The following is a 20,388-nucleotide window of genomic DNA, read 5'->3' as shown; positions in this document are numbered from 1 at the left end:
TTTTTAGAGACTAAAACGAAAAATTGACATATTTATAGGTACCAAAAACATATTTAACCCAAAAATAAAATACTATACAAAAAATTCTTATAATTAGACGAAAGCCTTTGACAATATGGGTGATAGAAAAGACGGGAAAAAGTATTTATTTTTAATATATAAGTTGATCATAATTTTAAGGAAATAGAAAAAGAAAAAGAAGTGTGCAATCGAAATTTGCAAGGTAAATATTAATTTATCGTCTAAAAATTTTAAAACTGTCCATATTAGAGTCTGTGTTCAACATATAGTAATCAAATTAATACATTTTTATTGCTTTTCTTTAAAGATACATTTTTATTAATCCATACTTCGGGCATACAGATATGCTGGACCAATACTAATTAAGTATATGCTGGACCGATACTAATTAAGTACGAGTAGGTTAAGTAAAAACATGTTTTTTTTTTTTTTTTTTTATTTTTTTTTATTTTTTTTTTTTATATATATAATATAAACCGAGAGAGCTAAATTGTTCACAGTAAAACACCACATTAGATCTTGGACAAATAAAAAAACACCACATTAAAAGATTAAAAAATAAAAAATTGGGTTTAGTTACAAATAAAAGCTCAAATACACATACAATATGATCATATATTTTTTTTTAATAATACATGAGAAAGTCACAAATTTAACTTGGCAAAATAACGAGGAAAACTGGAGTAACAAGTAGTGTTGGCATTCGAGCAAAAAAAAAACTATTGTTAACTCATTATTTTGTATGGTTACTTCACCCATACAAAACGCAGACACCGTATGTACTGTTCATTGTATTTATACGGTTGTAGTAAAAAAGTATATCTGGTACTTTACCCAAACAAAACGATTCAGGTCTATAGAATGATGAGCTTAAAGTTGACAGCCCAGCAAATTTTTCGATCGATATATTCTCTAGTAATTATATTGTCAAATGCGATATAGGAAGCGAGGTATTGAAGAGGCTACCGGGTTAAGAGGTTTGTTTCAGGTTTATTTCTTGAACTAGAAAGGAAAAATCCTTGACATATAAAAGGAATGTCACTTCCCAACACTTGAAAGGCTACTGATCTCATTTATCAGTCTTCAGAAAACAGAATCAAATTCATACATCTTCGGATGCCATGTGTGTGATCCACGTTCACGAGAGGAAGAAGTCAGCATGGAATAAGACTGATTGATTTTCTCAAACTTGCTCATCAGGCTCCTTTCTTCTTTTGGTCTTTTATAGCTTTCACCTCTTTAGTAAGCATTCTTGGAGCTATGGCCATAGCCATTAGCTCTTGGAAGAGCAGCTTACAAGCATAAGGAATATAAACCTGCATAGACAACGAAAAGCCAAAACAAGAAACTAAGAATCTAGCACCATGAGAGAACACCATGGACTTCAATACAGACTTAAATGCAAAAGAAGATAAATGACATTCACCTGAACAATGTCAGTTTTGTTCTTGCAGCCCCTACACTCAAAAGAATTCTTCTTCAGATTTGCAATAGCTATCAATCCACAGCGTTCGCACACGTGGACTCTATATGCATCACTTTGATCAAACAATCTTTCCTTTAGGAAATGAGCGGCTCCATGAGCAATCATGCAATCACGTTCCATCTCTCCAAATCGAAGACCTCCATCACGTGACCGCCCCTCAGCAGGTTGCCTTGTAAGAATCTGCACAGGCCCTCGTCCACGAGAATGGATCTTGTCATCAACCATATGCTTCAACCTTTGGTAATAGGTAGGGCCAAGGAAGATCATTGCACTGAGACGCCTTCCTGTATGACCATTGTACATTGTCTCAAAACCACGCATTTGGTACCCACATTTGTGTAGAGCTTTGCTGATATTATCCACCTGGATTACAGTAGAAAAATAACTTTAAACACAAGCTAGAAAGGCATAATCCACAAAGCAATAATTCTACCATGATATTCTCTAAATAGGTAAGTAGACGAATCACTGACTGAAGCTATTTAAAAAGATACAACTTATACATCATTATCACACTCTATGATCTCTCAAGTAAAATGACGTTGAACACTGAATAGCACATTGTTAAACTTTGGGCCGACGTTTTTTAAATGCAAAACAATTTCCTTGTGTACTGGTAGAGCGCATATTGTTGGCCAGTTGTCCCTATTTAAGTGGAAGGGTAACAACAACATACAAAATACAATAGGCACGGCTAAAAGTAACTTACTTAATCAAGCAGTTTTCTCAATTTCTAACAATTATTTGATGTTAAAACAGAAATGTGATGAAAGAATGCTACTTACAGTAACATCTGTAAAAGGAGTAGCATCTCCTTCTTTTCCCATGTGGGCAGCCACCTTCCCCATGATACACTCAATAAGCTGACCAATTGTCATTCGAGAAGGTATAGCATGTGGATTGACAATAATATCAGGGGTGATGCCTTCTACAGTCCAGGGCATGTCTTCTTGTGTATAAGTCATACCAACAGTCCCCTTCTGACCGTGTCTACTACTGAATTTGTCACCAATCTGTGGTATTCGAACAGATCTCACCCTTACTTTCACGAATCTCAACCCATCAGCATTTGTGGTCAACAGAACCTACAAAATAGAAAATATGTAAATCCAGCAGCAAAAAAGAGTAAAGCCAGAAATTTAGGATTTTGGTATATTAGTATGCTCTTCATTTCAGATGTAGTCATTTTGTTTCATAACGTAACTAAAAATTACCCCATTAAATAAGATCTAATAATATAGTCTCACTCAATCTGTAACACATGAAAGTAATTTGACAAAACTTACTTGATCTACTATTCCAGTTTCACTATGGCGTAAACTTATGCTGTGATCACGTTTTGAGTAACGAGCAGCTTGTCCTTGTTGCTCTTCCTGAGATAGAGGAGTGGTTTTTCCAATAATAACATCCTCACCAGACACTCTTGTGCCCTGTTTCATAGTGATAAATTGCTGAAATTTAGTACATAATTTAACTGTCAGACATGTTATTCAGGATGCTGTCAAAATATATGCTTACAGGTGGAGCAAGACCATCATCATCCAATTTATCATAAGAACCATGCCTCATGCCCTGCAAAACAACACTTGTTATAAACTACCAAATAGCAAATCAACAACATATAGGAAGAGCCAAAATTTTCACCATTGTGTTGGCTCTATCCGGCCGACCAAAATCTTCTTTGACAAGAGTTCCCATTTTTTTCTCTTCATCTCTGTAAAATAGTATTGCACATAATCATAAAAAATTACAAGCTTGACAATAAAAAGCAGTGAATTTTCAATTAATTCGGGCAGCAAACAGACCTATATGAACGGAAAAACAGAGACCGAAAGAAGCCACGGTCTATTGATGATTGGTTCATGATGACAGAATCTTCTTGATTATAACCAGAATAACATGAAATGGCCACAATGGCATTCTATGGCACAAGAGGAAAATATATTAGAGCTCTTTTTTTTGAAGGAATATTAGAGCACTTAATTATCAATATAATGACAAAAGGATTTTAATAAAAAAGGTCAAAATTTACAATTCCAGCAGGGAGTTGACGAAAATGAAGATGCTCCATGGCTCTCGTAGTGACCAGTGGCTTTTGAGGATAATATAAAACATACGCCAAGGTATCCTAAGCAATGAAGCAAAAGCATCAGGTGGAATCCAGAATCAAGTATGGCACATTAGATACTTTGAATCACATAAACAAGTGAGTGAACAATACCATTCGAAACTGGTAGTTGGTAACGTAAATACCCATCGCTTGTTTTCCCATAGCGGACTGATACGTATTACGAGGGGACTGATTGCACCACCAAAGGTAAGAAGATAGAGATTAATCGCATATATTAATCACAATGAGCTCACATACACCCAAAATACCATATTTACCTGATTGTGGTCAGGAAATGGTATGATGGAAGCACATACACCCAAAATCAGTGATGGATGGATTTCACAGTGAGTGTAAGTATCAGAATATGCTTCTTCTGGATTCAGCCTTGCTTGTACAAGATCCTGTTAAATACATTCATAATCATATTCATAATTGCTTTACATATTCATGATTTGCATTTATGTACTAATAAAGGGTATACGCTTCTCCAAATCTAGAATTATAGTACTGACATTAATTGTCATGGAAATCATAGTAGTCTCTTCCTCTTCTGTGTCAATATATTCTATAAAGCCCTTGGACACAAGATCATGCCATCCACCATCTTCCGGGGATTCCTGAAGAAATGGAAAAACAAGTTAAGCAATTACTGAAATAACAATGACGCCTCAGATGCACTACAGTAACTACTTGCTACTTACCCTTTGTTGCAAAGAATGAATGTCTTTCTTCTTTATGAGAAGCCTTTGTTTATCCACAATGAATAAAGGACGACTGCAGCGACCATAATCTGTATATATGCGCAGTTCTTTAAGACGGATATCTCTAACAACCCCAACTTCAGTATTAACATCAACCTGCACGACATCAAAGCCTTCAGCACTAAACTACGATTAAAACATATGACGTAACAAATAAATAATTTCAAATAATGATGGTCTCCTCTTAAAAATGTAATGTGATAGATGCTTCTATAAAAATGAGTCTAGGAATTTAAACAACCACATCTGACTTTGTTGGGACTTAGAGGAAAAGAAATGAATGATAATTCTTCTACCTTTTTGGTTAAAAGATCTCGTTTTTCCATTTAACTTGTAATAATAGTTCATCCATACAAGAATTCTCTCCAAATATCTCACCCAAAAGATTATCTTAATAAGGCCTTGCTAAGAAATATAGACTACTTGTCAGATAATACATCATGAATCAAGAAATATAGAATACTTGATAGATAATGCATCATTTAATGCAGTTCACTGAAATCATTGTATTTTCCAATAAATACATTCCATTTTAATTCCTTAAGCAATGTTCTTAAGGCACACAATAGTATTTGTGTATTGATCCCATGTCGTTCTTTTATAAGAAGGGATGGAAACAACGATTGCAAAATCAGCTTCCAATGATTGTATCTACTACACTGCGAGATTTTCATTATTTTGATGCCAACAGTTTCAAAGACAGCTTTTTAGGTTGCCAAAAGACTCAAGACAAAATCAGAGAAGTTAAATGAATAGTTACCCGACGTCTCAGCTTTCTCAATGTCCTAACCAACATATCAGGGTCACGATGAATACCCATCCAGCAACCATTTACGAAAATTTTTGTAGCTTGGGGAATCACCGCAGGAGAAATTTCCTACATAGAGGAAAAAAAAAGGCAAATTACACAAACCATACACAGAAAGAAACAAATTATTACTTTTATGAAGGAAATCACAAGCACCTCAAAATTTTCTGTGCCCCATTCTTCTAAAAACTCCAGAATAGGATATGCTGCTGAACCAACTGTAATGTATACCATCAAGGCCAGATTCTTCACCAGTCCACAGGCCTAAATAATAGCCCAATAACGCCCATAAATACCAGAGAAAGATGAGTTCATTATATAACAAGTAGTAATATAGGAAGCTTGCAAGAAAAAATACTCACTTGTCCTTCTGGTGTTTCTGCCGGACACATCATTCCCCATTGTGAATTATGCAGCTGTCTTGGTTTGGCCAACTTTCCTGAAATAGTAAAAGAGAACCAACAAAAATACAACTTAGACAAACATTATTTATTCATAAAAAGCGATAGTGTTAGATCTGTGAATCTAAAATCCTAAAGAAATAACCAAGAACATATTACCATATTCCACTGATTGTATCAACTACGGGAGTGCATGGTTCATGAACCAAACCAAATATAACCAGTTTTGAACCAGATTGAATTGATATTGTAAAAATAACCGTAATAATAAAATAGGTTTTAAGAACTGAACTAAACCATCAGTTTGGTTTGGTTCATGAATCATGCACACCCCTAGTTATAACCAATTTCTAGTAATGTAATACTGGTTATTATTTTTTGAGCAATTTGGTTGTGGATTGGTTTTCCATTAAGTAACTTTGATTTTTTAAATTGGTAAACCGGTTTTTAAAAAATGGTTTTGGTCCTGAACCAGGTTTTTACCACACCCCTAGTGCCAATTTATTAATAATTAATTTATGCAACAATGCACAAAGAGGAGGGAAAGATTGAAGTCTGGGTCAGGCTTGAACAGTATAAGCCAAGCAATTACCTTCACGTCCTATAGGAGAATTCAATCTTCGCAAGTGTGATAAAGTGGAAGCATAGGTTAAACGATTTAGCACCTGAAGCAGAAACACAATGAGTTAAGTTGTTAATGCTCCATTTCATCTTTAGAAGACAGAGCACAACTAACTGTTGAAGCAAAAAAATAATTCATAATCACACCTGTGACACTCCAGCTCTAGTACCCGCAGCATTTGCTTGCCCCCAATTACCAGTAGCAAGTGAGTATTTAAGTCCACTTGTGATGGTTTTTGCTTTGATAGCAAATTGCAGGTTAACATCCTTCCCATTATCAACACACTGCACCATTCAAGAGGTAGAAGGTTATAGGCAATGAATGCAGAATAAATATCACAACAAAACTTAAAAGTGGAACAAACCTTTTGCACATAACCCCTGACATCTCTGGTCAACTTTCTGAATAGCTGCATCAAAAATTATAGGAACCAGGAATTAAGAAATAGAAAGATACCAAATAACAAGATCAAATAAGTAAAATAATAACAATTACTTGAGATACAAACCATTCTAAAGAGACCGCCAAGTAAAGGACCTGCCAGGTCCAGCCTCTTGTTTCCATAATGATCCCTATCATCTTCAGCCCTCCGCCCAAGTGCGCACAAAAGTAGCCGGTGAATGATATATCTGTGGAGCAATAATAAGCATAAATAACTACTTGAAATTCAAGTAACAGGATATGACATTTAACAAACTTACCCAAAATAGTATGCTTTTTTAGTCTCGCAATACTCTCCAACACCAACATGGGGAAGCATCTCCTTTTGAAGGATGTCCTTAGCATACCTGCAGATTTTGATACAAGTGTAACAGTTGCTTCATAATGGGTGCAAATAAATCATTCTTATTTTGAGAAAAACAACTAAACTCACTTAATTCTCTTTTCCTTGGTTACACCTACAGTTGATCCTCTTTTTCCAATATAATCAAGTGCAACCTGGAGTGAAATTGATAAATAATAAAATCGCCATATACAGAAGACATTGAAGTATCAAGAAAATTGTGGGCCAAGGAGTGCAATATTTCCCTAAAGAACGGTTTTGATTATGAATCATCTAAGCTTATACAGAGAAAAATATGCAACTGCAAAATCATGACACAATATGGAAGAGCAACGCAGTAAAATTAAGAAATTATATTGCAATGTAAAAATAAAGTGTGAAGAATTTAAATTAGTACATGTGGACAGAAGACTTAATTAAGAGCTAGTTTAGATCATCTTTTGCACAAGTACTTATAGGGAAAAAAAATTCAAATAATGTTGCAATAACCATGTGTATGGTAACAAAGAGCTTCCTTAATAAGTTTAAAAGCTCTCTCATTTAACTTCTACACTGAACACCTATAAAGCTTCTACACAAACACATATAACCTTATAAGAGCTGTTTCATGGGTTAGAAATTAAATACTCTTATATCGAAATACTCTCGTAAGCTAAAAACTAATCCAAACTGGGCCTTCATTCGATTATAAATAATATGCAGTACAAGAGAAACAGACTATTCCATCTTCGGAACAGTCTGAAATATATTTGGATTGTACGACGATCTCACTCGAAACTAATATATAATTACTCTAGACAAACAATCACCATTTTGACTGTAAGCAAAAAATATATAACAATAGCAAAACCCACCTGTTGATTTTGTATCACAAATGCTTCTTCCAGGGAAGGACGAAGCAACTCCATCATTTGAGTATCCGCAAAGTCATAGCATATATGTTCAAGGATATCCTTGTCGGCGACAAACCCCAATGCCCGAAACACAATAATGATAGGAATTTCAGTTCGAATGTAAGGAAGAGTAGCACGTATATATTGCCCTGAAGAACCCTGGTAGGAATAAAAATGCATAAACTTAGACATTGTATAAGACATCAAAACATCTGCAAAATGTGACTCGCCACACAGCAAAAACTACACAAAAACAACAAATATACAGCGATTTTCATTTACCCCTTTGGCACTAGCCCGAGAGAGCATGCGCACAAACATAGTGCTAGGTGGTCTGTTTTGTGACTCTGCCATGGAGCGAACTTCACCCACATAAGCATACTTGTTAGGTTGTCTCTTCTTGAAGACGTAGACATGATTGGTGCTCATCTTCTCCTGAGCAATAAGAACCTTCTCACTGCCATTAATAATGAAATAACCTCCTTGATCATACGGACACTCTCCAAGCTCAGTCAAATCCTTCTCTGAATTCTGATATAGTGTGCAATAACTAGACCGAAGCATAATAGGAACCTAATAACAACAAAACCATTACTTAGGTTACACAGGCCTCAGAAGTCCGATCCAATTATATTTCACCACCACATCATAAAATAACTTAAAATTCTCATTTACTCTGTCAAGAAGGCAAAATTAGTACAATATAGTTATAATTGACTATAATCAAAGTATAATCATTAAAATAAGCTGATTTAAATGTTATTCTGACTTGAAGAAGGCCCTAACACATTTATTCAGTAACAATTTTGATTATGTAAGTAAGAAGAAACACCACAAACAACAAAAAAGGCCTACTGTGAGCTTATCACTGAAGTAAACTGAAAATGACAAAAGGACATAAATAGAAGCTTAAGCTTATCATTGGAATTTAATAAACTGAAAAAGACTTCTTATAGGACATGTCATTTACTTTAATAAATATATCCAAATACTAATATACTAAACTACAACTATAACAATTGGTTGTAAAAACTCTTCCTAAAACCCTTTTAAGCATGTATCTTAGAATTTGGATTGAGCCTAACTCAACCTTACAAAACCAGCTTGTAAGGTGAGGGCTGCCCAAACTTCATAAACACTACACAGGCGATTTCTTTAAGCAACGTAAGACTAAATCCACCCAATTAAGGTATTGGATGCTGCAATGAAGGCAGCCCAAATGCCACAATTAGGCGGATAGGGGCGGACCGCAATGAAATCAGAATCTGTAGAATACTAGAATTGAGAGGAAGGGTACCTTGCCAATGAAAACTTTGGTGAAATCTTGAGTCTCAGTGACCTCTTCACCATCATGCCCTTTCTTAATGACCCTCTTAGAAACATCAACATACAAAGGAGCTGAGTAAGTAAGATTCCTAAGCCTGGCGGCCTTAGGAAACAATGTAGCAGTTTCTCCATCAGATTCCGTCATCATCGGCTTACTCAAATAAATCTGCCCAAAGCTTATTTTGTAAATCGTCTGCAAACAAAACCAAAATCATATTAACATCAACATCAGATTCAGGTCAGCCCGTTCGTTACAGATTATTAAAAAAGGGATTCACATACGCAACAATTTAGATATTAATTTTTAAAAAATAAAAAAGCATATGCATAAAAAAACACTTTCTAAAAAAGAAAAAACCACAAAATGATTTTCTAAAGAGGCTACAAAAGAGCTTCTCATTTTAAACAATTTTTAGATTTTTTTTTCTTCAATGAAATAATCACTTGTAGAAATTTGCATCCATTAGTTACAGATTTTCAAAACAACAAAAACAAAAAACAACAGCTTCTCCATTGAAGCAGTTTTTAGTGTATGTTTGGTTCTGTGGTGACAATAATTGATTTTGGGTGAACTGATTCTATAAAATTGATTCTAACTAAAAGTGAGCTCAAGGTAAAGTGATTTGTGTTTGGACACATTTATGTAAAAGTGAGTTGAACTATAAATTTGTGTGTAAAAATCAATTCTATAATCAAAAGCTACAAATCCTAACTTCAAGTAAATCACTTTTTATAAGTGATTTTCACTCTGGTAAACAAACACAAAACAACTAACAACTTCTGCTTTTTTTCTTACTTTAAAAATTAATCGCTATATGTTTTGAAGTATCCAAATCACTTATTTTACAATCTCTAACAAACAAACCCTACAAACACTTCTCATTGTGAACAGCTTTTTTCTTTCTTTTTTCACAACCACGTTATATTGAAAATTGAAAATCCGCAACAACAACCAAATTTAATCATCTAATTGAAAAAAGTGATTATCTAAGTAAGTGCTTATCAAACTACCTCAGCGAAATCAGACTGATGTCCAGGATTGTGCTGAGATTCGGGTCGAATTTCGATATCAGCGGATTCATCAACTATCTCCTGCATCGTGTTCTGAATGAATTCATCAAAGGAATCAAGCTGTTGACGTACAAGTCCTTTTTCTTCAAAATAAGCAGAAATCACAGCCCAGGCATCTTCCTGGGTAATCTCTTCTTCATCGTCTTCTTCTTCCATTTGCTGATCGAATTCATTTTCTTCTTCCAAATCCATCATCATTTTGTTCAAATTCGAAGTTCAAATTATGCGGTGTTTTAGTGTAATTTTGAGTGTGTTTTTAGTGTGAGAGAAAGAAGACGAAGATATGAAACCCTAGCAGAGAGAAAAAAGTGAAGAGATTTTCGAAAGAGGTTTGATGTATGAATGAATGAATAATGACTTGTGGCTTAATGCGGTGCTCTTTTATAGCTATGACTCACTCACTCGGTTTTTTTATACGTCCGTGGGTAATGCATCTCAACCCATAAACCATCAAATTAATCTCTGATTTTGTAAGTTGAACCGAAATGAATCTCGGATTTTTATGAATATTTTAAAAAGGTTTTTAACTCTTCTATATTAGTCCGTTCTTTCAAAAAATAAAAGCTATATTAGTCCATCAAAGAATATAATAGAGACTAAATTGGTAGTAAGTGGATAAATTTAGGAATAAATCGACAATAAATTGTTAAAATAAGGTGATTGAACTCATGGTAAATTATTAAATGTAAGCATCAATTTGAGAGTTTAATAAAGTCTTAAAAGTTTTTTACATTTTCACAGAGTCAATGATCTATTCGAAAGTGTTATATAAAATCAAAAATTAATTTGGTGGTTTATTCATATTTTTATGACACTTGTTAGTATGAGTTAACAAAAACAAATGGATAGACATGAGCTTAAGTGGTGGTTAATAGTTTAAGTGGTAAATAGCTTAAATGGCTAATAAGCTCCATTAAATAATGAATTGTTCACGGGAATCTAAGTTTGATTCTTTGATGAAGTAATTATAGTTGGACTTTACTTACTTTTCAGTCGAGCTTTTGATTATTAGGATCCATTTCTTGTGTAAAACATAGGGTTATATTAATCCGTCAAAGAATATGATAGGGACTAAATTGGTAGATGTTGATAAATTTAGGAACAAGTTGACAATAAGGTGTTAAAATAAGGCGATTGAACCGATGGTAAATTATTAAATATAAGCATCAATTTGAGAGTTTAATGGAGTCCTAAACTTGTTTTAAATTTTCATAAAGTCAATGATCTATTTGAAAGTGTTTTATAAAATCAAAAACTAATTTGGTGGTTTATTCATATTTTTATGACACTTTTTAGTATGGGCTAATAAAAACAAATGGATAACCAAGTAAATGGGGTTAAGTGGTTAATAGTTTAAGTGGTAAATAATTTAAGTGGTTAATAAGCTCCATCAGATAACGAGTTGTTCACGAAAACCCGTGTTCAATTCTTTTATGGAATAATTATAGTTAGACTTTATTTACCTTTCAATCGAGATCTTGATTATTAGGATCCATTTCCTGTGTAAAACATAGGGTTAACACACAAAAAATGGATAAAATTTAGTGGTTTGAGTGTTGGGGGAAGCAATGACGAAACTGCAAAAAATTATTAAGTGGTTTTTGTTTGGAATCTCCTAAGTAAATTATACTTTAGTGGTTGATGAGCTCAACCAAATGACAAATTGTTCATGATAATCCAACCTAAATTCGATTTTTGGTAGAATTCTTGGACAAACATTACTTACATCGCGATCGAACTCGGTATTAAGAGCTTCTTTCTCTTGGAAACCAAAGGGTTAATACATAATAAAAGAATAAATTACAATATGCTCTCTTATGTTAAAATATATATATATTCTCCTCTTTTAGAAAGTAAAAACTTATCCTCTCCTCCCCTAAAACTAACATAGCGGAATGGAACGTAATGGAATGGAATGGAAAGGAACAGAATGGAAGGGAACAATGATACCATTCCATTGTTTGAATATTTTATGATGGAATGGAGCTAATTTTCCATTCTATTGTTTGAAAAGTCGAGAGAATTGAATGAGTTATAACTTATTTATTTCAATTTTACCCTTTTATTTAAAAAAACATCAATAGGTGGAACAAACAGTAATAACAATTAAAAAAAATCTTTAGGTGGGCTAATTTATACAGATCCAAGCATAAAATCAATGCATGAACTCATAAATGAAACATGGATACCACTTTATGCATTTAGGATATAAAATATATGCATTCGGGATATACTATATGCATTTGAAACAAGTATATATTACTAGGTGCATTTCAGGATATAATAACATAAGATTTACAAGGAACAAGCCTATATTGTTTTATCAAAATTGAAACTTTACCATTGTATGGATAAACAACGTATCCAACAACAATTTTGTCGATAGCTGTATTACTATTGCCACCATTCCATAATAGAAAAAGATAATAGAAAAAAAATAACGAAGCTGTATGAATTTAAAAAAAAAAATAGAAAAAATAGGGACAAAATTGTAATTGTGTTATTAATGTGTTCCATTCCATTGAATACACGTCAAGAGAAATGCTACCCACAGTTGCTCTAACAACCGCGGATAAACACACGCTCGCTGATTGGACATTATTTCTATTATTTTAAAAGTGATGACCGATTTACAGGTTGCCTAGGTTGAAGTATTTTTTTTAACATTTTTTTATTTTTTTTTGCATCGATAAAAAGTTCCTCGTTACCACAAAACATCAAACCACTTCTACCACTTTCTTGTCCAATTCTTTCTCTTTTGTTGTCCACCTGAAAGTATCCATTAAAAAAACCACCATAACTTCAATCTCTAGCACTCGATCAACATGAAACTCAAGAGCCAAAGTTCAAACCTTTATCCAACAATAACACCACTTCAATCCCTCCATCAACTTTTTCCACATATTTCCCATCCTTATGCAGCACCATCCAAGATCGCACATATCAAAGTGTCTCTAATTCTAATTGTAAGAAAGTAATAAGATCTAGATCTAGAAACACATGTAACTATTTGATTGGTTGTTTCCCTCTTTTCATTTATAAACACCCTTTTCGTTGATGTGACTGTTCTCGGCGGCAGGTACGATGGGGTTTTTGTTCAGAACTGTGGGAGTGAGCATTAGGGAAAAAGATGAGTATGTGATTCATGAAAATTGTTTCAATTTCTTCCTTCCTCAATGCCACATTAATTGAAAGTGTTAATGGTGAATTCAAATATGGGCACAATCATAGATACGTTGTGAATGTACATGGCATCTTCAATTAGAAATTTTTTGGGTGAAGATGATGTGAAAATGGTGGTAATGTTGTAGAAGCCTTTTCAGTTCAGTGTGTAATCTGCTTTATGTGATATACTTTATCCTCTAAGTAATTAAAAAAAAGTAAAAAGTCTTAATGAAAAACAACCGGTAACCAAGAAAAGAGTGACCACGTGGCCCTATATTTGCTCGAGTATGAGAGAGCGAGTGCTAAGCGATGATTGGATCACAATTATCTCCCTTAAGAATTAAACATGTACTACATTTTAACGTGAATAAATATTTTTATAAAAAAAAAAAACTTAAGGATTTAGAATATAAGATATATTTTTAAAGAGTTTGACTAAAATGTGCAATATTGCACATGTTAAAGCAACTAAAAGTAGTAAATTTTTATTAAAAAATAATACTTATTTATTAAAATGTTATATATTAAATACAAAATGTACAAATTTCAATGCAAAGTTGTTATTTTAAACTTCTTAACATGTGAAAATTTTGCACATGATAGAAAAACTCGTTTTTAAATAGCAAAATTTTGTCAACTTTCGTAATTTATCAAAATATTAAAAAATTTCTTTGTATTATTTTATATTTTATAATATGGTTTAAAACAATATGTTAATAACATTGTGAATAAAAATAGAGAAAATTCTGCATTCAAATTTTGGTTATATTAAAATAATCTCGCATTACTCCTTTTCTACACCATTCGTGTGTTTGGTTTTCGCTTTTAGACTCATAAAAAATATTATTAAAAAAAAGGATAGAAGAGCATATTTAAAAAAAAAAGAAAAATTTGATGTGCAAGAAATGTAAAATGATTTTAACAAGTAAACTCTTGGTGCCGGGTCTCGAACGATTACCTTTAGGTTGTAGGGCAAACCTCGCAGTCAAGTGACTTCTCAGGAGACATGCTTTAACAAGTAAACTGCTGCAATGTAAAGTGCATACAATGTAAATAAATTTGAAAAGTAAAGACGCATTTACCTTGCACGTTTCTTGTTTTCATTTTCACTTCAAATTTTTTTTTTCTTGAAAGGATTTTCGCTTCAATTATAAACATAAAACAATATAGAACTAATATTTCGTCGTTCTTCTTAAAAAAAAAATATTTCCCTCGTCGTTTACTTTCCACAATTTTTGAAAACTGATCCAACGAAAATTATGAAAATTCCAGAACGATGTTCATATATTTCCCTCGTCGTTTCTGAAAATGTATTATTCCTACTTGCATCTTCTTCTACCTATCATAAATTTTCACTACATTCAGTTTGTTATCATTTTAAAATGAACACAATTTTTTAAAAAAAATGAAAACTATTTTTTTTTCGTAAACAGACACTAAATTGCATAAAATTTAAATGTCAGGAAAGTGAATTGCAAGATATTTAAAGATACAATAAAAGTAAATGACATAAAGATAAATTGCATTGAAATAAACTTAACAAGAAATTAAAATGACATACTTAATTGAATGTGTTGAATGAACCATCATTTTGAACTAGATGTGATTTTTGAAATGTGTTAAACTTTTATTATTACGATGCATTTGATTTTTTTAAATTTTTTTGACAAGACGATGCATTTGATTCTCATTTACTATATAAAAATCACATTTGTGTTTCTAATGCAATGTCTTGGTGTAGTATTGGATAAATATTATTTAGTCTTGTTTTTTTCTAAGTCAACAAACATATTTATGCAACATCGATTCAATCTCTAATGACTACCCATTCTCCCTCTTCTAAGTTATAACCTCAAATATTTTTAGAGAATGATGCAATCCAAAGCATCAAGAAAAACTTATTTTGATTGTGTTAATTCTTCAGCATTTGTTGACTCTTCAAGTGTCACACTTTCTAATCCTAATGTTAGAATGTGTTGAATCTCCTACAAAATTTGAAAGATCTCATTGTTTATGACTTTGTCATTGCGATGGTTTATCATGCTCTCAATCATATTAAGAGCATTCTGTTGGAACAAAATGTGTTTCACAATGAACCTTATTAAGTTTTGATGATAACAAGGTATTAAAAATTGTCAATTGGTTATTACTAATAATTGTTCAAGTGTACAGGACCAAAGGCTACTCAAGTTATTTCAATAGGTCTTGGAAGAACAATGGAAAGAAAAAAGAAATTCTGAGCATCTGAAGAAAACTGCTCCTGAAGCTAAACTGCTCCTGAAGAGATGACGTCATCAGAAGCAGAAAGTCATCAGAAGCAGAAAGTCATCAGAAGCAGAAAGTCATCAGAAGCAAAAGTTTTCATCAGAAGCAATATCTTCACCAGAAGCTACTTTTGATCCATTAATCAAACTGAAGATTCAAAGTTGCTGATTCTCAATTCAGTCTTATCAAAGAAGAACAAAGAATTGAAAGGGAGGTATCAACGGATATATGGATAGCACTGAGCTCTTGTCTCTCGTTAATAGAGTTGACAAAGTACAAGTGTACAACCACTACCTCCACTACTCTGTTTTCTGTCTACGCTACAAGACAAAACAACAGCCATGCCTGCAGAATTTGTACACTCAAGATGGGAATGAATTTGAAGTTTATTCTTCAAAGGACTACACCCAAATCAGGCAAAGGATCACTGGTGGATAATCAAAGGATTTCAAACGACTCTTTAGACGTGCTGATTATCTCAACGTCTCTTTCACACCTCTATATAAAGGAATGAAGACTTGAAGATTTAAGATAGAGATACATAAGTTCAAAAGCGCCAAAACTCTGTCAATTTGATTCTACAAAGCACACTGAATTTCTGCACTGATTTGATACATCTTAGAAATTCAAAGTCTAGAGTCTTTTCTGTATTGTATTGTGAACACCACTGATTGTATATCAAGTGTTCAATTCAAACTCAATTCTCTGTATTTTTGTTTGATTAGAAGTCTCTCGCCTGCGTGCTTGAGCATTAGAAGTCTCTTGCTTAGTGCTTGAGCATTGGAAGACTCTTGCGTGTGTGCTTGAGCATAGTTTTGTGAAGTCTCATACTTAGAAAGTATTGAGCAGTTGTAATCTTTGTGATTATAGTGAAATCTCCTTGGAAGTGCAAGGGGGACTGGACTACTTCCGTGTTGTGGAAGGAACCAGGATAACTGCTTGTGTGTTTGTCTTTCTTTTCTCTGCTCTGTTCTTTTCCGCTGCAATCTGACTCTGATCATTTCATCAGAAGCAATCAAACTGCTTCTGAAGTTTTATCAGAAGAAGTTTTAATTAAGAGAAAAAGAAAACACAATTCAACCCCCCCTTCTTGTGTTTTTCACCTTCAATTGGTATCAGAGCTTGCTCTGTTATCACAGCACTTAACCGTGTTACAGTTCAAGATCTATTAGAAAAACATGTCTGGAGATGAGGAATCAGCTACTACAAAATACACAAGTGTCAAGCATGACTATGATACTGCTGACAAGAAAACAGACTCTGGAAAAGCTCCAAAGTTTAATGGAGATCCAGAAGAGTTTTCATGGTGGAAAACTAATATGTACAGCTTTATCATGGGATTGGATGAAGAGCTATGGGATATACTGGAAGATGGAGTTGATGATCTGGATTTGGATGAAGAAGGAGCTGCTATAGACAGAAGAATACATACTCCTGCTCAGAAGAAGCTTTATAAGAAACACCACAAGATAAGAGGAATCATTGTGGCTTCTATACCTCGCACCGAATACATGAAAATGAGTGACAAATCTACTGCGAAGGCTATGTTTGCTTCTCTATGTGCAAACTTTGAAGGCAGCAAGAAAGTAAAAGAGGCTAAAGCTTTGATGCTAGTTCATCAGTATGAACTTTTCAGAATGAAAGATGATGAGAGTATAGAAGAAATGTACTCAAGATTTCAAACTTTAGTTTCTGGATTGCAAATACTGAAGAAAAGCTATGTTGCTTCTGATCATGTTAGTAAGATTTTGAGAAGCTTACCTTCAAGATGGAGACCCAAAGTAACTGCTATTGAGGAAGCTAAGGATCTAAATACTTTAAGTGTTGAAGATCTTGTTAGCTCACTCAAAGTGCATGAAATGAGTTTAAATGAGCATGAAACCTCTAAGAAGAGTAAATCCATTGCTTTACCATCTAAAGGAAAGATCTCAAAATCTTCCAAAGCCTACAAAGCCAGTGAATCTGAAGAAGAATCACCTGATGGAGATTCTGATGAAGATCAATCTGTAAAAATGGCTATGCTGTCCAACAAGCTTGAGTATCTGGCAAGGAAGCAGAAGAAATTTTTGAGCAAGAGAGGTAGCTACAAGAACTCCAAGAAAGAAGATCAGAAGGGATGCTTCAATTGTAAGAAGCCTGGTCATTTCATTGCTGATTGCCCTGATCTTCAGAAGGAGAAGTTTAAAGGCAAATCCAAGAAATCAAGCTTCAATTCCAGTAAATTCAGAAAGCAAATCAAAAAGAGCTTGATGGCGACCTGGGAAGATTTGGATAGTGAATCTGGTTCTGATAAAGAAGAAGCTGATGATGATGCTAAGGCAGCCGTTGGGTTAGTGGCAACAGTATCATCAGAAGCAGTATCAGAAGCTGAATCAGATTCAGAAGATGAAAATGAGGTATATTCCAAAATCCCTAGACAAGAACTTGTTGATTCTCTAAAAGAACTTTTATCACTGTTTGAACACAGAACCAATGAGTTGACAGATTTAAAAGAAAAATATGTTGATTTGATGAAACAACAAAAGTCAACTCTATTGGAACTGAAAGCTTCTGAAGAAGAACTCAAAGGGTTTAACCTCATATCAACAACATATGAAGATAGACTCAAGAGTCTTTGTCAGAAGCTACAAGAAAAATGTGATAAAGGTTCAGGCAATAAACATGAGATTGCCTTGGATGATTTTATTATGGCTGGAATAGACAGAAGCAAAGTTGCTTCTATGATCTACAGCACATACAAGAACAAAGGCAAAGGGATTGGATATTCTGAGGAGAAATCCAAAGAATACAGTCTCAAGAGCTACTGTGATTGTATCAAGGATGGATTGAAATCCACCTTTGTGCCTGAAGGTACAAATGCTATAACTGCTGTTCAGTCAAAACCTGAAGCTTCAGGTTCACAGGCTAAGATCACATCAAAGCCAGAGAATCTTAAGATCAAGGTAATGACAAAATCTGATCCTAAGAGTCAAAAGATTAAAATTCTGAAAAGATCAGAACCTGTTCATCAGAATCTGATTAAACCAGAATCTAAAATTCCAAAACAAAAGGATCAGAAGAACAAAGCAGCTACTGCTTCTGAGAAAACAATACCAAAAGGTGTCAAACCTAAAGTATTGAATGATCAGAAGCCACTCAGCATTCACCCTAAGGTACAAGGGAGGAAAAGTAAAACCTCCAAAGCTAACCCAAAAGGACCCATGAAGATATGGGTACCTAAATCTGAATTGGCCAAAAATGCAGGTGTGCTTAAGGGCAAGAGAGAAACAAAGGTCATGGTACCTAGACAGCGGATGTTCAAGGCACATGACTGGAGAGAAAGCTTTGTTCCTTACCCTTACAATGAAAGATGGAGGAGAAGTGAAGTTTGGTGGCAACCAAACTGGAAAGATCATTGGTACAGGTACTATTGGTAATTCCTCCATCTCAATTAATAATGTGTGGCTAGTAGATGGTCTGAAGCATAATCTATTGAGCATTAGTCAATTTTGTGACAATGGGTATGATGTAACGTTCAGTAAGACCAACTGCACACTAGTCAACAAGGATGACAAATCCATTACATTCAAGGGAAAGAGAGTTGAGAATGTCTATAAAATAAATTTCTCTGATCTGGCTGATCAGAAGGTAGTTTGCCTTCTGTCAATGAATGATAAAAAATGGGTATGGCATAAAAGGTTGGGACATGCTAATTGGAGATTAATTTCTAAAATTAGCAAGTTACAACTGGTCAAAGGATTGCCTAACATTGATTATCATTCAGATGCACTTTGTGGTGCATGTCAGAAAGGGAAAATTGTGAAAAGTTCTTTCAAATCTAAAGACATTGTATCAACCTCCAGACCCTTAGAATTACTCCATATTGATCTTTTTGGTCCAGTTAACACTGCATCTTTATATGGAAGTAAATACGGATTAGTCATTGTTGATGATTACAGCAGATGGACTTGGGTAAAATTCATTAAAAGTAAAGACTATGCATGTGAAGTGTTTAGCAGCTTCTGCACTCAAATACAATCTGAAAAAGAATTGAAAATTTTGAAAGTCAGAAGTGATCATGGTGGAGAATTTGAAAATGAGCCATTTGAACTTTTTTGTGAAAAACATGGGATTCTCCATGAGTTTTCTTCTCCTAGAACTCCACAACAAAATGGGGTTGTAGAAAGAAAGAACATAACCTTACAAGAAATGGCCAGAACCATGATCCATGAAAACAACTTAGCTAAACATTTTTGGGCAGAAGCAGTCAATACTTCATGTTATATTCAAAATAGGATCTATATCAGACCTATGTTGGAGAAAACAGCATATGAACTCTTTAAAGGAAGAAGACCCAATATCTCTTACTTTCATCAGTTTGGATGTACCTGTTACATCTTAAACACTAAAGACTATCTGAAGAAATTTGATGCCAAGGCTCAAAGAGGAATCTTTTTAGGTTACTCTGAAAGGTCAAAGGCATACAGAGTGTATAATTCAGAAACACAATGTGTTGAAGAATCTATGCATGTAAAATTTGATGATAGAGAGCCTGGAAGTAAAACTTCAGAGCAAAGTGAAAGTAATGCAGGTACAACTGATTCTGAAGATGCATCAGAATCTGATCAACCTTCTGATTCTGAAAAGTATACAGAAGTTGAATCTAGTCCAGAAACTGAAATCACTCCAGAAG

The 20,388-nt window shown here is 33.9% G+C and overlaps 1 protein-coding gene across 1 annotated transcript; it reads right to left on the bottom strand.

The window, feature by feature from the left end:
* Positions 1–604: 604 nt before the first annotated feature.
* Positions 605–10,653, bottom strand: LOC11428063 (DNA-directed RNA polymerase II subunit RPB2). The gene is made up of 25 exons (XM_003589324.4): positions 10,227–10,653; positions 9,187–9,408; positions 8,172–8,462; positions 7,851–8,048; positions 7,087–7,151; positions 6,914–7,000; positions 6,721–6,841; positions 6,577–6,621; positions 6,359–6,496; positions 6,183–6,255; positions 5,552–5,628; positions 5,346–5,453; positions 5,142–5,258; positions 4,322–4,477; positions 4,133–4,237; positions 3,896–4,021; positions 3,729–3,806; positions 3,540–3,635; positions 3,313–3,428; positions 3,152–3,221; positions 3,026–3,079; positions 2,794–2,937; positions 2,293–2,592; positions 1,448–1,870; positions 605–1,337 (listed from the first exon to the last, which is right to left on the bottom strand). Exons 1-25 carry the CDS (start codon positions 10,482–10,484, stop codon positions 1,218–1,220), a joined length of 3,588 nt encoding a protein of 1,195 aa, XP_003589372.2. The 5' UTR covers positions 10,485–10,653; the 3' UTR covers positions 605–1,217.
* Positions 10,654–20,388: the final 9,735 nt, after the last annotated feature.

This window comes from Medicago truncatula, chromosome 1 (genome assembly GCF_003473485.1).
Source record: "Medicago truncatula cultivar Jemalong A17 chromosome 1, MtrunA17r5.0-ANR, whole genome shotgun sequence".
In the NCBI taxonomy this organism is placed as follows: domain Eukaryota; kingdom Viridiplantae; phylum Streptophyta; class Magnoliopsida; order Fabales; family Fabaceae; genus Medicago; species Medicago truncatula.
Note: the sequence above shows the minus strand (reverse complement) of the source record. Positions and strands in the feature narration are given on the sequence as shown.

Bases quoted from the DNA above. Each gene is read 5' to 3' on its own strand.
- LOC11428063 (XM_003589324.4), bottom strand. From the start codon at position 10,484: ATGATGATGGATTTGGAAGAAGAAAATGAATTCGATCAGCAAATGGAA. The intron at 4,238-4,321 runs GTAAGTAGCAAG...CCATTTCTTCAG, and splicing joins TTCATTCTTTGCAACAAAGG to GAATCCCCGGAAGATGGTGG. The intron at 2,593-2,793 runs GTAAGTTTTGTC...TCTATTTTGTAG, and splicing joins AAACTGGAATAGTAGATCAA to GTTCTGTTGACCACAAATGC.